Raw genomic sequence first — 18,113 nt, forward strand, 5'->3', positions numbered from 1 at the left:
CCTCAAACTCAATAAAATGCTCGGATACGAATACGCAAACACCACTTCACTGTAAAATGGATGAAATAACTACGCTCAGGCGGTTGCGGCCCCAAAATTACAAATTACATTACCCTTCTCTTAATGAATGACCTTAGGACCCAAAACATCCAGAACATCATTGTTTCACAAATATTTATCCTGATAGGTATTGAAGTGTTTTTTTCCCTCTGCCTTTGAGCACTGCCCTAAACAGAGAAGTCAAGGCAAAACAATAAAACAAACATGAAATTTGTAAAGTTATCCACTTAACCTTGTACCAGTTACCAAGTCACAACCATATTTACAGTAACATCTCTGCAACAACCTCTTCCTTGCTGAAAAATCCAAAGCTACAGTAAATGAACTGAAACGAGTATTGTCGCCACCTAGCATTTGTAGGCTGCCATAGTTTGGCCAAAGAGCAAAATTGGGACTTCACAAGGAAGTGTGAAAAATGTCAGTTTCCCAATTAATATTCCCTTCTTTTAACACAACTGGTGCATGTAAAAATGACAGGAAAGTTCAATAAACTGTAAACATGCAGATAAACATCACATAATGTATATTTTATGTAAATACAGACCAAGCACGTGTTCCATGACTCGACATGGTAGTTTGGTATGGAAGGAGCATGTAATTGTTTACATTTATGGGTTGAAAAATTGGCACAGAACAACAAATTTAAATTTCACCCTTTTCTTACCGTAAAAATGCTCCGTCTTGCTGTCTTAAGGTAGAACAATAAATCTATAAAACTGATAAACAAGAGAGCATGTAACAACGATTCCAATAAAAGGGAGGGGGAAAAAGCAGAAGTTTGATGAGTATAATTTTAAAATGTGAGTAGTAGGTGACAACTACTGTATCTTTATCGGATTATATTTATAATTCAGTCATTGAGACAACAATGGTTTTGTAAAAACCTGTTGTTTTTCTTTTTGCATTTGTGAAAGTCTGACATGTATGACAATATCAAAGGATCCATATTCACAGAAGGTGGAGAAATAACTGAACACACCAATGCATGCCAAGCTATGTACCACATACGCTGCAACCGCTTATGTTTGACCAAAGCATATTTAGCAATTGTCCTCTACCAGTTTGAATTAACACTATCTTGTCCCTAATCCTGCACTGCTATAAATTCTATATTTTAAGTGCCGTTGTGAAGCATAGAGTAGGATTTGGCGTATTATAAATTCCTCTGTAGGCCAACTCTTTAATCAGCTGTTGTAATTGCTTGGATTGCTAAGGGGGAAAAAGGGAAGGGAAGGAAGTATCAAGAACCTGAGTCCTGGCTATGCTTTGCTCTCTAGCCCAAGAATCCAAGCGTGGAGAAGCAATGAAAGAGTTGCAAACTATATGGATGAAATTTTGGCAAAAAAAAGGGGGAATAGAGAAGGAGAAATGGAAAAAGAGGAAAGGAATGATGAGGTGGTGAAGACAGAGGACATGATAATACTCATGTCCTCCAGTGGCGGAGAGCTTTGAGGAATCCAAACAAGGCTCTCCCCTGAATACTAAGGTCTTTGATAGAGGAGCTGCTACAGAGACAACTTTTAAACCTCCTCCTCTGAGGCCCCTGCAATATATGGGGATTCCAACCACTTGTGCAAGAGTAGCCCTAATTGGAAGTCGAAGCAAAAGAAGGGGGGTTAGGGAGGCAGTAGCACAGGAGCACAGGAGGGGGAAAGAGGCAAGGAGGGGTGCTTGATTTAAGAGGCCATTGTTTTAGCAAGTACTTTCTACCTCCCTTTCCTTTCTCCTTGTGGCCTCCCTTTCAGATGCCCACACTCCCAAGAGTCAAAAGGCGGCGTTTAGCCCCTGTGAACGGCAAGGGCCTGGGCTTGTTTTGACACTTTGTCCTCCTGAGCTTCTGTGAAAAAGCCCCACTTGTATGGGCCACTCAAGTTCATTAGGGAGTGCAATGCTTTCAGTGGTGTCCCCATTCCGGTTCCAGGCTTCAATAGGGCCTCCAGAGCCCTTCACTGTTTGTTTAGTGAAGTCCTCCATCACCTTCGCAACAAGCAGCTCAATTTCCATCACCGCAGCCATTGCCAATCAGGTATGGGTCAACTGAAGAAGAAAATGCACAAAAGTATGTAGTACAACACAGCTACAGTGCTTTACGAGCATCATCTTCAAGCTGTGACACAACCATGTTCTTTCATGTCAAGCATTGTGTTTTTTGAGTGTTCGCATGCTTGTTGTGTCCAGTGGCAGGTTTCTGCTCTTACACTTGTTGGTGACATCACTGTGCAGCAGTATTGAGGGGACAAAAGTGAAAGATGTCACTCTAGAAGGGCAGAGGTACTCAGAGAACATACACACCCTAAGGATGTTTGAGCTGCCTCTGTGCAAATGTGCCTCAATGTGCACATGAAATTCACACACGATTCCTCAAGGAAAGTGAAATGGCATAGCCCCAATTAAACTACAAAGGCTTGCCAGTGCTTTCCTGTGACATTTTAAACCCAATTGTATTCCTTAATGAACCATAGCCTCAGTAGTGCCCAGATTTAAAAAATACAAATCTGTTAACATACCATATTGTGGTATTTTAAATTCTCAGTTAGAAAGAATGTTGTTGTTTCCATATGAATATTTTTTTTAACAATGGAAAAAAAAACACAGTACAGTAAGAGCATAACTAAATCTAGCAAACTACCGTATGTCAGTAGTACATTAACTAATAATAATAATAATAATGTAATAAATTAGATATTTGATTGTTTTAAAGATAACACTATATATACACAACTTAATGTTAAAATAATGTATAACAATCTTAATTACCAAACTTCAAAAACTTTATCACTCTAAAAGGTTGTTAAAATGTTTAATCTGATTTCCACAAAAGTAGTTTTATTGAACACGTTTCTGATTACACATATGCTTCAGCATGCCTCCTACTGATTTCAACAGCTAGAAGGACATCAGATACCAAGCAGGTGCTTCCCTACAGTTGTCTCAGGGAGTTATGGAAGGGAAATGTGACACTACCACACATTAATACTGTAAGCAAGATGTAAAAAAAAAAAAAAAAAAAAAAAAAAAAAGAAAGAAAATCCTCAAATCCAATCAGCTGTTTTAAGATTGAGCTAAATGATCTGATATCAAATGTCGTAGTCTCATTCAGAAAATATACACTATGTTGCCAAAGGTATTCGCTCGCCTGCCTTGACTCAGATATGAATTTAAGTGACATCCCATTCTTAACCCATAGGCTTGAAAATGACATCGGTCCACCCTCTGCAATTACAACATCTTAAACTCTTCTGGGAAGGATTCCCACAAGGTTTAGGAGTGTTTATGGAAATGTATGATCATTTTCTCCAGAAGTGCAATTGTGAGGTTACACACTGATGTGGCAATATTCTGTAGACAATAATCCCATTTTTTAATGCAGTCCCGCCTGAGGGATTGAAAGTCAAGGGTATTCAATGTTGGATGATTTTCGGCCTTGCCGCTTACGTGCAGTTTTCTCCAGATTCTCTCAATCTTTTGATGATATTATGGACCATAAATAATGAAATCCCTAAATTCCTTGCAGTTGTATGTTGTGAAACGTTCTTCTTAAACTGTTGGACTATTTGCTCACGCAGTTGTTGACAGAGTTGTGAACCTTGCCTCTTCCTTGGTTGTGGACAACTGAGCCTTTCAGGGATGCTCCTTTTATACCTAATGACATACCTCATGACACCCACCTGTTTCCAATTAACCTGTTCACTTGTAGACTATTCCAAACAGTTTTTGGGGTTGTTTTTTTTAGCATTCCTCTACTTTTGTTGCCCCTGTCCCATCTTTTTTGGAACATGTTGCAGGCATCTAATTCAAAATGAAAGAATATTTCCAAAAAACAATAATATTGATCAGTTTGAACTTTAAATATCTTGTCTTTTCCTGCAATCCTGCAAATCCTGCAAAATATTCTATTGTTTTTATTTACGTTTTTCACAATGTCAACTTCATTGGAATTTATTTAAAAGTTGCTCCCTATTCCAAAATACTCAATTTATTCATAGATTACAATTTATTTGTGGTTGTTCTTTATTGTGTGATTCTTTTTACAAGAAATGGATATGAGATGAAAGTAAGCGATGCATGAGGTTATATACGAAATTAGATATGAGCACCGGAATTCACTAACACCAGGAACCCTTGTGGGATGGAAACCATAACTTCTCGTATTCACTCATCAAGTTCTTCCCAAGTCTTTGCTATGGTACAGCATTCTTACTCCTGTAACCAACCCCAAAGACCCAATCCCAAGGAAGTGGGCATTCAGCCATTCAGTAACAACAATAACAAAACGCATTCATGGTATCTCAAAGAATGAATGGACCCACAATGCAGTCTGAAGTCATCCCAAACCACATCACACCGTTACCCAAATTCTTATACATAAAAAAAAAGGAAAACAAATTGGACAAAAGAAACGCAATACATAATTTAAGGTATGGAGTTACTTTTCAATTGTTTGTATACATTAGAAACTGGCCGTGGAGTGCAGTTCAAAGCTCTGTGAATGAAGGCATGTCCAGTAAGTGAAAAAGCCTGTCTGTCTCTGGGGTTATTTATACACTGAACTTTCACCCAATCCATTTTTGTCTATAGTGAGGTAGAAGGACAAACTTGCATCATGTATATTTACTGTAGGTTAATTGTGTAATTAATGTGCTTCTTTAAAAATAATACAGATTACTTTCCTATTGTGTGCAAATCCTATGAAGAGACAAAAGGCAGTAAGGCAACAGGCCTTCTGTGGCTCCAACTGACAAGCCCTCTCTGTGCCACAATCCCATTTGTTCTTAAGGGAAATGTAAATATATCTATTACAAAAGGAGTAAAGTAATAAGCTCAAACAGCTGACCAGTGGACAACAGGGCAACAAAACTGCACACTTGTCGGGGGCTATTTTGAGGCTTAAGCACATTTGGTTAGAATTTACGACAACCTAAGGGTGGGTATTGTTTCTCACAGGATACGTTGCATTTTGTCACAACTTTACACAGACCTATGTTGGATAATCAAGCTAGTTTTCTTTCACAGATGAGTCTATTTTTAGTTTGAGAATTTTCATGCGAACTGTGTGCAACTTTATGAGTTTTTAGGGTGCTCGTAACATGATAAAAAATGTTAAAGGTTAATTTCATCCATCCATCCATCCATTTTCTACCGCTTATCCGAGGTCGGGTCGCGGGGGCACTAGCTTTAGTAGGGATGCCCAGACTTCCCTCTCCCCATCCACTTCATCCAGCTCTTCCGGGGGGATCCCAAGGTGTTCCCAGGCCAGCCGAAGGATGTAGTCTCTCCAGCGTGTCCTGGGTCGTCCCCGGGGTCTCCTCCAGGTGGGACGTGCCCGGAAAACCTCACCAGGGAGGCGTCCGAGATGCATCCGAATCAGATGACCGAGCCACCTCATCGGGATCCTCTCGATGTGGAGGAGCAGCGGCTCTACTCGGAGATCCTCCCGGATGACCGAGCTTCTCAACCCATCTCTAAAGGGAGAGCCCGGACACCCTTCGGAGGAAACTCATTTCGGCCGCTTGTATCCGGGATCTTGTTCTTTCGGTCACGACCCACAGATCATGACCATAGGTGAGGGTAGGAACGTAGATCAACCGGTAAATCGAGAGCTTCGCCTTTCGGCTTAACTCCTTCTTTATCACAACGGATCGATAGAAAGTCCGCATCACTGCAGACGCTGCACAGATCCGCCTGTCGATCTCCCGTTCCATTCTTCCCTCACTCGTGAACAAGACCCCAAGATACTTGAACTGCTCCGCTTGGGGCAGGATCTCATCCCCGACCTGGAGAGGGCACGCCACCCTTTTCTGACTGAGGACCATGGTCTCAGATTTGGAGGTGCTGATTCTCATCCCAGCCGCTTCACACTCAGCTGCGAACTGCTCCAGTGAGAGTTGGAGGTCACGGCTTGATGAAGCCAACAGAACCACAGCATCTGCAAAAAGCAGAAATGCAATACTGAGGCCACCAAACCGGACCCCCTCTACGCCTCGGCTGCGCGTAGACATTCTGTCCATAAAAGTTATGAACAGAATCGGTGACAAAGGGTAGCCTTGGCGGAGTCCATCCCTCACAGGAAACGAGTCCGACTTACTGCCGGATAGGCGGACCAAACTCTGACTCCGGTCGTACAGGGACCGAACAGCCCGTATTAGGGCGTTCGGTACCACATACTCCCGAAGCACCTCCCACAGGACCCAGCGAGGGACACGGTCGAACGCCTTCTCCAAGTCCACAAAACACATGTAGACTGGTTGGGCCAACTCCCATGCACCCTCGAGGACCCTGCCAAGGGTGTAGAGCTGGTCCACTGTTCCACGGCCACAACGAAAACCATCCTGCTCCTCCTTAATCTGAGATTCAACTTCCCAACGGATCTTCTTCTCCAGCACCCCTGAATAGACCTTACCCAGGTAGGCTGAGTAGTGTGATCCCCCTGTAGTTGTAACACACCCTCTGGTCCCCCTTCTTAAAAAGGGGGACCACCACCCCAGTCTGCCAATCCAGAGGCACTGACCCCGATGTCCACACGATGTTGCAGAGGCGTGTTAACCAGGACAGCCCTACAACATCCAGAGCCTTGAGGAACTCTGGGCGACTCTCATCCACCCCCTGGGGCCTTGCCACCGAGGAGGTTTTTAACCACCTCGGTGACCTCAACCCCAGAGATAGGAGAGCCCGACTCAGAGAACCCAGACTCTGCTCCCTCATGGGAAGGCGTGTCGGTGGAATTGAGGAGGTCTTCTAAGTATTCTCCCCACCGGCTCACAACGTCCAGAGTCAAGGTCAGCAGCGCCCCATCCCTACTATACACAGTGTTGATGGTGCACTGCTTCCCCCTCCTGAGACGCCGGACAGTGGACCAGAATTTCCTCGAAGCCGTCCGGAAGTCTTTCTCCATGGCCTCATCGAACTCCTTCCATGCCCGAGTTTTTGCTTCAGCGACCACCAAAGCTGCATTCCGCTTGGCCAGCCGGTACCCATCAGCTGCCTCAGGAGTCCCACAGGCCAAAAAGGCCCGATAGGACTCTTTCTTCAGCTTGACCAACGGGTTCGGGGATTGCCGCCAAGACAGGCACTGACCACCTTACAGCCACAGCTCCGGTCGGCCGCCTCAGCAATGGAGGCGCGGAAGATGGTCCACTCGGACTCGATGTCCCCCGCCTCCCCCGGAACATGAGCAAAGTTCTGTCGGAGGTGGGAGTTAAAACTCCTTCTGACAGGGGATTCCGCCAGACGTTCCCAGCAGACCCACACAATATGTTTGGGCCTGCCACGTCGGACCGGCATCTTCCCACAACCATCGGAGCCAACTCAACACCAGCTGGTGATCAGTTGACAGCTGCGCCCCTCGCTTCACCAGAGTGTCCAAGACATGTAGCCGCAAGTCCGATGACGCGACCACAAAGTCGATCATCGAACGGCGACCTAGGGTGTCCTGGTGCCAAGTGCACATGTGGACACCCTTATGCTAACATGGTGTTCGTTATGGACAATCCCTGATGAGCACAGAAGTCCAATAACAGAACACCGCTCGGGTTCTGATCGGGGGGGGCCATTCCTCCCAATCACACCCTTCCAGGTCTCACTGTCATTGCCCACGTGAGCATTGAAGTCCCCCAGCAGAACGATGGAGTCCCCAGTGGGAACGCTCTCCAGCACCCCCTCCAAGGAATTCCAAAAAGGGTGGTTACTCTGAACTGCTGTTTGGTGCATAGGCACAAACAACAGTCAGGACCCGTCTCCCCACCCGAAGGCGGAGGGAGGCTACCCTCTCATCCACCGGGCTGAACCCCAACGTACAGGTGCCAAGAAGGTTAATTATTATGGAAAATGTACTTTTTAATGTTTGTATACATATAGTTGGGTCTCTGCAGGGCCTACCCAGTGCCCACCCATGAAGTGTGAAAATAAAGAACCAAGTCAATCTTTAGATATCTAAATATTTCTGAAAATGTGTGCGAGGGAGCCCTTCTGCAATTTCCCCCACTGTTGCGAAACAGGGGGGGCCTAATTAACATAATTTTTTCCACCAATGACATGGCAGGTTGACGTTCCAGAGTGAAAGAGGCACTTTGACATGGTGGTCAAAGAACTTTCATGTAAAAGCCAAAGGATAAGCAGAGATTAGCGTTAGCTAACAGTGTTACCAGCATTAGTTTCTGATAATGTTTTTAGTAATTTTTGGCTAAGTTGTCGATGTGGGAATGACGGGTATTTATGTCGAACAATGTCATGGGCCACACCGCTACATTCATTCAAAAGTGTATTTTTGTGGCCTGGTGATTAACTGGTGCATCCACTGATAGCTACAGTATGTACAGTTGTGCTCATAGGTTTACATACCCTGACAGAATTTTTGGCCATTCTTTGGAAAATAAGAGTGGTGACCGAACAGGGACAATTTCATGATTTTCTTTATTGCTATGTTTTGTTTAACGACATATTCTGAAATGCCTTGCAGTTCAAATTAAATACTATTAAAAATCAAATGTGTTTTGTCTAATCACTTGTTATCTTTAAAGAATGATAAACATCTTACAAATTCTGCCATATGTAAAATTTTGAGCACAACTAAAATAGCCAGTGGTGGTTATGGACACGGTTTTCTGTGGTTCAGAGATTAGCGGTAAAAAACATTGTTAGCTTCTGACAAAAACGACACTTACTTGATTGCTAGGAAAGTTATTGGTGGGGCGGAGAGCGGGGAGTGTCTTTGGCGATGTGTCCATGTGCCACAAAAAGGCTTTTTATTGTCTTGAGCCGCACGCTGGGCTCTGCTTTCACTAGTATGTAGAAACAAGCAACCGGCAGTCACAAACACAAGATCCAAACCACTGGTTGTCATTGGCCAAGTAGTACTGTATGTGGGGTGGGATGAAGGCTAACCCTAAAATGAGCCAATTTCACCATTGGAATATATATGCTGTAAAAATCCATGTCTACAGTTCCCGGTCTTTGGGGTATTTTGATAAAAGTATGCCACAAAGGTGTTAATAAGACACCTGGGAACTTTTCTAAATTGTGGAAATATATGCATAATGTCTCCTTTAACATTATGTGTGATAGCTTTTGATTGAATTTTTAATCCGCTATATGCAGATCATCACATACCCTAACAAACCCAGAAAACAAGTTAGCGGGCTTCCTGTGTATGTCACAGTAACTATCAGAAAAAAGGGGTTGATGACATGACGGTTTGAACCTGAACTTGCTAAAATGTTTCTTCGATGGTTTGTGTCTTCAGACAAAAGTTAAAACACATGTATGTCATTCATTTATACAAATATGATATGATAAACACAAACGAAGCCTAAACATGTCATCTTCGGTAACTCTTGAAGCCATATTGTGTAAAATAAAAGACATTGTAGATGTTTAAAGTTTCTATGGTTGCTTTGACCCAGGCTCCTTCGCAATTTACCCCAGCACGAAGGAAGTGCTTCAACCTATTTTGCTGATTGCGAACGTTGGTTGTGCATATACCCGATTGTATGGCTTCAAGGGCATTTTTTTTTTTTTTAAGAGCTTCCACTAAATAAAACCAAAGTTTACGTATTTAATGTGAGCGCCTTTCCATTCTTTGGCCAATCAGAACACAGCATTGCAGAGATAGAGCATGTTTCATACGGACAGTACAAGGATCTTTATAACAAGCCAAATTAGGCTTAAATCTTTTTTTATTTTGGCCATAATAATGTTGTTTTTTTTTTTTTTTTAGAGTGAGTCATAAAAGTTACAGAATAATAATATTGAGCTAAAATAGACCAGCCTTCCTATTGTCTGAAGGCAATAATCTTAACTGTCATCAATTAAAAGAACATTTCAACTGAACATTCATTTGATTTGACTCACTACCTTAAAAACAAAATGTATCTTTTGCCCAGGTCCAAAAGATATTGTTAAACCACATGTACTGTAAGTGTGTGGTCAACCAAATAGTTCAACTATAGAAATGTTGAAAATACGGCTACAAAAAGTCCCAGACTCCAATGTTGTGATGCCAAATTCACACACCAAGACTTATTTTTAATGCATGGCTGAACATACACTAGCAAAGGCGAGACTACTGTAATGCAACAATCTGCCTAAGGTTAAATCTTTTTTTCATGCCTCTTAACAACTCTTCCAAATTTTCATCTTAAGTCCTAACTAATGCTTTTTCAGTCAAGTCAATGTAAGCAAGAGGAAAGCTTAAGAATTAAGTTACTATGGATCTGTGCACGCATGTGTCCTTCAAAAATGTCTTTGCGTCCCTGCCCCCCTCCTCTGGTTGTGCTCAGACAGTGAGTCTCCAGCACTGCTTATCATTCTGTCCTCTACAGCAACCCCCTGCCGAGAAAGAAAAGCAGAGTTTATTACAGCCTGTAATAATCGGCCACCCCCTAGGAACTCAACTACACAATACAAGGGCAACATGCCACAAATGCCCCTTTCAATATGAAAAAAAGCATTGGGATTAGCCCCATATGTATGTTACATCCTGGCATATTTAAAAAATAAAATAAACTACCAACTAAAACAATATATAATAATACCACAAGTTTGAACTTAAGTCTGTTGCGTATTTAGTCATTGTATAATTCAGAAGTGAGAATATTAAGCCATACCTACAGACGGACTTCATTTCCCAGGCCGGAAGTATCTATCACAATGTCACAATTCATTTTTACTCACAATAGGGCTAACGTTAAGGCAATTTGGGTTTTCCGTCTTGCATAAGAATCAGGGATCAAAGCTGCAATCCTGCTTTCATTAAGGCTAAATGAGCAAGTCAGTTAAATGCTGTAGCTCACCAGCCTACAATGACACAATAATAAACCAAGCTTTTTGTCTTTTTTGTTTGCACAATTACAATAGTATTCTCAGCAAGTTTATGGTTTTAAAATTATTTTGTTTGTTTGAATCGATGACCAATTTTCTTTTTAAACTGACTTATATCAAGTAAATCAAGCTAAAACTTTCAATTGTTAGACACCTACCTAGTGGTACTTGTAGACATGGTGGGTTGCCAGGGGTTTACTTTGATTTTTGCTTGTGTGCTCTTAAATCTGACATCTGTGACGTATATCAGCATGGTGAACATAATTGAAATTGGCCCCTGGGCTATGGCATCATGTTCTGAAATCAGAGACGGCCCCAAAAAGAGAGCCTGGAGGTCTCTTGCAAAGGAGGGTGGCCTACTAGTGTGAGTGAGCACAGTGATTTATAGGAAGGTGGAGGAACATGAGCAGAGGAATGTGGATGGGGGTGCTGTTTGAGACATGACATTTATCCATGAGAAAATTGTGTGTGCGCACGTGTGTGTGTGTGCGCGCGTGCGAGTAATCACAGGTTACCTCCACTGCTACCTTGGAGGTGCAATCGCATCCCTTTTAGCTGGGCCAAACAAAGCACAGTGGGGATATCAGGTGGCCCACTCTGACGGCACACAGTGAATGCAGAAGCCTGCCTGACACAAACCTAACCTGCAATACCAAAGAGGAGTGAACACACACACATTATCTCAGGCTAAGGGAGAAAAACACACAGATCACATTCTTTTGCAATACTTGTTCAAGTTGGGAACGTTGCACTACTATCCCTCCGAACTTGTCAGTAAAGATTCGAGGGTCACAGTGATAAATCTGGGTCTGTGGAAAGATGAGGAGCCAATAAGAGAAGCTTGGTTGTGTTCTGTTGCACCTGTGATTGCAGAACACCAACACAATTTAGAATATACTACTCAGGGGTGGCATTTACTGTTTATTAGCTCAGCGGCATTAGTTGAAGTGTTCATATTTGCAATACTGCAAACTAATGAATAACTTACCCACCTCAAGCTCCATGAACCCCTGAAGAGGTTAAGCATCAACAAGAAAGTCAGGGATTGCAAGGTACAGTAAATGTGTTTTATACATGCATACTCTATCAGACAAAAAACAACTAGTGATTCATAGACATCAGAGAGGCCCCCATCCTCCAAAACATTTTCCTGCTTAAACAAAATATGGTTTGCAGAGTGGAATCTGGACCAAAATCAACTTGCAGCAAGCAATAAATCTGTCTCTCTTTTATAAGGAGACATGAACATTGCAATGTCCATTAATGCCAACCAAATAATTCTGGGGGCACTTAATCTAATGGGGTGCTAGTGCCATTTTACAAAACAAAGTCATAAATTTACATTTAAGGCCTGTTGGGTAGGCAAAGCTACATCTGCAAGTTCTTTTAAAGGCCGCTAGTGAGACGGTTGTGTTAGTTCTTGGTCCTGATGAGAGGGCAATGTTAAGGGAATGAGCAATATGATTATAGGACTTGACCATCAGATAAAGGCTGAGCAGAACTAGAGAACAAACATAATCCTACTATGTCATCACAATCCTCTTTCTACTAGTCCCAGTGCCACTCACACAATGGTGAAATCCTCTCTCTCTCTCCACTTAATTTTACTAACAATAATTCTGACTGGAAGAAACTATACGTTAAAAGTTTAAATTGTTGTACCCTTCCAATCTACACAATTAAAGCTGTTCTAGGCCACTACACATAATCTTCACCATCTTCATAATATCATTTTTGGTAAGGCACAAACAATCACACTTGATTATAAAATTAACGGTAACAAAAAACAATCAGTAAACAGTAAGACAAAAAAAATTAAGCACACAATTATGTCACACAAAGAAGATAAACCCCTACACATGAGTACTAAAATATTTTAGCACATATACTATCTTAAAACTAACTGTGCTTGTGCACAAATGGCTAGGAATTGACATTTGTCGCAAGTCACATATTGACTGTGTATTTTTCTTCTTCTTCTTCATTGCTTGAGAGATAAAAACAAACAAAATCCAGCGGAGAATCTTGGAACACTGCCTGATTGTCAGACTGGTACTGAAGTGCTGTCTTTGTTGAAATCTGTTCCCTCCCCCCCAAAAAAATATCACGCATTTTAACCCACGCCTGTATGTTTATGCACATTTCAAAATGTGTGTATCTTTCAATTGTAGTTTACTTAATTGAATGACTTCATTCTAAGATGCCTTCAGAGGAAGGAGAACACAGCTTTTAGGTCAGCCCGGGAGTCCAATTAACACTTAAGTAAAAAAGGCATTGGGCGGTTTGAAGCAGGGGTTGAGATGATCATCCTATCTCTGTGTCTATCATTAAAGTGTATACTCCACTCTCCAACATGCCATTTGTCAAACTCAGCCAATTACTGCAAGGCCACTAGACGTATAAAGGAAGGCATCTTGACCTCCCACGGATTACAGACACACAGAGACACAAACACGCACAAGTACACACATACGCATGCAGGAGTTGTTGGGTCATTTCCAGTAAAATGGAACCGGTTGTCTTTATAATGCCAAACCCCCTGCCCCTCTTTGTGGATCAATAATGGTTATCTTTTCATCGACGACAATGACGAGACGCAATGTCACGTACACGGTTTCCCTTATTAGTATTTTCTGGCAATATGACGAAGGTTTGAAGCTTTAATTTATTTATTTTTTTAATATTCATTAAATATTTTTGGTCATTTGACAAAGGAAAATGCATGATGCAATGATGATTACATTTATGTACCATAGGAAAAAACAAAATAAACAGTCCAGCGGAGTTAATTACATTGTGACAGAAAAGCAGAAGATAAAAAGGTTGCAGGGCAGGGAAACATTGCTAATTGAGTCTGAAGCAAAGATTACCACACCAACACAGGATAGAGGATGTGGATCAACCGAGGGGTCTTTTATTTTCTATTGGATATTGGATCGCTCTGGTTGACATTTTGAAAAGAGTCTCGGGGTGACATTTAGCAACAGAAACAATCACTGCAGCCTCTATTTGAAGTCCAAGTAGCCAATTATAGGTGTGATTTTTACCTTCCTCTCTGGTATATTTTTAAGGTCATGTCAGAGGGCATGGCATCTGTGAGTGCTATGAGCGTCTGTGTGTCAATACATGACGCAAAGCCTGTTGTGTGAGCTTAGGAATAGCTTCCGTAGGGTCTGTGCATTCCAGCGGCTGTTCTGACATGTTGTAAATACAAGGTGTTAGAGAAAACATAGGAAGGGGGTGGTGGAAATCTCTCAGACCTACTACAAGAGCAGCTGAGAGAGGGGAAGGGGTCCGGAAGTGGGTTATTATTGAGTTCACCTGCAATCACAAAAACTCTCTTTTTTTTTTTACCTAAATTTCTAAACAACAATATAGAAAAATGCAGCTAATTTGCATTTCACATCCAATTGTTACTTAAGATTTAGGGTTATATTCCCACATCATCTAGGACTTCCTCGAGGAAAAGATACAACATCAAGCACATCCTTGCACATCAAATGAGCTTCAGATGTGCCAATCTTAACCTTCATTTAAAACCCTAAAGTGAAAAAAGTCCAGCCAAATAAGGAATTACCGATGCACAGCCCATGTAGCTCAGACTGCACTTAGACACTCTAACTGCACATTTAAGTTACATACAAAAATCAACAAATAAAGCAAATGTCAAAAGTGTCAATAAGTGACGAAAGTGAGTTAAAGAATAGTCATTAACATGTATAAATATGCACACAAGTTAAATGACTAGAATAAGTGTTCCAAAGGTGAGAGCCTCTCACTGACCCCACCATGGCGTTTAGGAAGACCAGTGTCCGGCATGAGACCGACACTGTAGCTCCAGAATTACCTCCCCTAATTTTACACAAGGTCGCATGAACATTCATTCTGCAGCGCATAACACAAGCATTTTCCTACCTGCACTCAGGCTAAGCAGCAAAGTTAACAGTGCGCCCCGCAGCACCGCGGCCGGCTGCATCTTGGACCCCGCTTGGCTCTCTCTTCTCCGGCTTCCCATTGCGCCTTCTTCTCTCTCGTCACTAATATCAGCGGGCTTGTGACACAAAAAGACGCTCCGGCATTTCACGCTAAACTAGTAGCATGACTCTTGTTGTCGCCCTTTGTTCTCAACCACCCTTTGCCTCGAGTTCGTACAGACGCGAACAAAACTGGAATTTAAAAGTTAACTTCGATGACTACCGCTCAGCCACAGCCTCCAACATGTTGTGCTTCGCTCGCTCAGGCTGGAGTTACCAAAAGGCGCTCTGGACTGTACCAAAAAGCAAACAGTAGGGTGGCGGGGGGTTGGAGATTGCTTGATACTTTCGCGATACATTAAAGATTGAGTCGTCAACTATAGGTGATGTAGTCGCATATTAACAACACTGTTAGACATAAAAATTAAATTAAAAATAAAAGATACCTTAAACAAATGTATAGATCCGTATCTATACTTCACTGTCTCGCAATAAGTGGACCATTCCTCACGCTCTGCACTGGGTGAATATTTTTTTTTGTAAATAGTAAAGTCAAAATAAATGACTCTCGTGGCGGGAAAATAACAATTAATAATCAAACGTGAGTTATTTGTGTTTTCCTGTCTGCAAAATGTTTAAGATAAGAGTAAAATGTACATTTATAATTTATACAAATGGACAGCTTCAGTAGAAGTGCGCAAATGACATCCTGTCAGAACGCATAATATACGAGTTAACATAATATCGTTTTATAAACAACGTGGCGACACTGGAGTATATTCATACTTACAATTATCTTGAATTTCCAAATGTCCTTGTCAGAAATATGATACAATTAAACATGCAGGTATTTGATTTAGAATTGAGTCTATGCAAATCTTGGAAATGATTACTGAAGTGCATGACAAAGCAGGTGGTACAATCCACCCACCCATCCATTTTCTTCCATTATCCTGTTCAGGGTCACTGGTGGATTGGAGCCAATCCGAGTTGAGTTTGGCGGAGTTACACCCTCAACTGGTCGCCAGTAACACAAGAGCACATGATAGACACACAACCATACACATTCACACAAAGTGGGCACTGTGGTACAGACACTAAATATGAACCAGGAGAGTGTAAACTGCAGCGAAAGAAGACTTTAAGTGGTGGATGTCACCATGGTAGCAGCGTGTCTGGAGAACCCAGTGCTTTGATATATGACATTTTTTAAATCTCTCAACTGTTCCCTCATTTTGGCTGGATCTCGACAGCAGTCTTCGTTTGACAATGTTTCTCAAGAATGGTTATGACGGTGATTTAAATCAAAACATGCAACTTCCACACAGGCGTGGCCGGGATTTGAAACCCGGTCCTCAGAACTGTGAGGCGGATGTGCTAACCAGTCCCACAGCGTATATATAGATAGCTGGGATAGGCTCCAGAACACCCGCGACCCGAGTGAGAATAAGCAGTACAGAAAATGGATGGATATACTGGGTATGGAAAAGATTCAGACCCCCTTAAATTTTTGAATCTGTTATATTGCAGCCATTTGCTAAAAATCATTTTTTTTTTTTAAAGTAAATTTTTTTCTCCTCATTATAATGTACACACAGCACCCCTTATTAACAGAAACTTTAAATGTTCTCCCTGCGTGGGTTTGCTCCCACATCCCAAAAACATGCATGGTAGGTTAATTGATAACTCTAAATTTCCCGTAGGTGTGAATCTGAGTGTGAATGGTTGTTTGTTTGTATGTGCCCTGCGATTGGCTGGCAACCAGTTCAGGGCGTACCCCACCTCCTGCCCGATGATAGCTGGGATAGGCTCCAGCACGCCCGCGACCCTAGTGAGGAGAAGGGGCTCAGAAAATGGATGGATGGATGGATCCTTCAGATGGTTCTACTCCTTCATTGGAGTCCAGCTGTATTTGATTATACTGATTGGACTTGATTAGGAAAGCCACACATATATAAGACCTTACAGTTCACAGTGCATGTCAGCGCAAATGAGAATCATGAGGTCAAGGGAACTGCCTGAAGAGCTCAGAGACAGAATTGTGGCAAGGCACATATCTGGCCAAGGTTACAAAAAAAGGGGGTTTGAATACTTTCTGTACGCACTATATATATATATATATATATATATATATATATATATATATATATATATATACACACACACACAGTGGGTACAGAAAATATTCAAACCAGTTTATAGTTTTTACTTTGGTACATTGCAGCCATTTGCGAAAATCATTTAAGTTATTTTTTTTCTTCAATGTACACACAGCACCCCATAATGACAGAAAAAAACTGAATTGATGACATTTTTGCAGATTTATTAAAAAAGAAAAACTGAAATATCACATCAGCTCAGTATTTAGTATAAGCACCTTTATGAGCTAATACAGTGATGCAACAAGTTTTTCAGACTTGGATTTGGGGATCCTCTCCAGTTCTGTCAGGTTGGATGGTAAACGTTGGTGAACAGCCATTTTCGGGTCTCTCCAGAGATGCTCAATTGGGTTTAAGTCAGGCCTCCGGCTGGCCCATTCAAGAACAGTCGCAGAGTTGTTCTGAAGCCACTCCTTCGTTATTCTAGCGGTATATATATATATATATATATATATATATATATATATATATATATCCATCCATCCATTCTCAACACCGCTTATCTTGTTCAGGGTTGCGGGGCACTGGAGCCTATCCCAGCTGACTTCAGGCGAAAGGCTGCCAACACCCTGAACTGGTCGCCAGCCAGTCACAGGGCACATAGACACGAACAACCATTCACACTCACATTTACACTGTCACTGAGTGGGAACTGAACCCAAGCTGCCTGCAACAAAGTCAGGTGAGTTTACCACTACACCATCAGTGACCTGACCTGCTATATATATATATATATATATATATATATATATATATATATATATTGTTGTTTTTTTTAAAATTTTGATTCATCAAGTGAAGTCATTTACAGACCATAAGGAAAAACTACATAATTGTACAACAACACATTTCAAAACTACAAATAGCTTTCCTGTATGGGACTTTTGCCAAAACTGGCACCCCCTAGTGGAAATAAAGGGGGGAGTGACATTTTTTAGATCAGGCGCAGTGTTATGTAATTTGATTGGTTACAGTGGTGAGCTCACGTGTTCCTCTCCTTCCTTTTTGTCACTGACACTCAGACCCATTGCTTATTTTTTTTAATTAAAAATTTTTTTTGGTCCCACATCCTGTTACCACTTTAATTCTTTGCTCCTCATTTCAG

At 41.7% G+C, this 18,113-nt stretch overlaps 1 protein-coding gene across 4 annotated transcripts in view; it reads right to left on the reverse strand.

The window, feature by feature from the left end:
- The window catches only part of lrp4 (low density lipoprotein receptor-related protein 4), a 125,494-nt gene extending 110,387 nt beyond the window's left edge, over window positions 1–15,107 (reverse strand). For all 4 annotated transcript variants that reach the window (XM_061764742.1, XM_061764741.1, XM_061764740.1 and 1 more), the window contains exon 1: window positions 14,791–15,107. In XM_061764742.1, the coding sequence (XP_061620726.1) occupies window positions 14,791–14,890 (100 nt within the window). In that variant the 5' untranslated portion in view covers window positions 14,891–15,107. The remainder of the gene's footprint in view (window positions 1–14,790) is intronic.
- Between the last annotated feature and the right edge of the window lie 3,006 nt (window positions 15,108–18,113).

This window comes from Phyllopteryx taeniolatus, chromosome 2 (assembly GCF_024500385.1).
Source record: "Phyllopteryx taeniolatus isolate TA_2022b chromosome 2, UOR_Ptae_1.2, whole genome shotgun sequence".
NCBI lineage: Eukaryota > Metazoa > Chordata > Actinopteri > Syngnathiformes > Syngnathidae > Phyllopteryx > Phyllopteryx taeniolatus.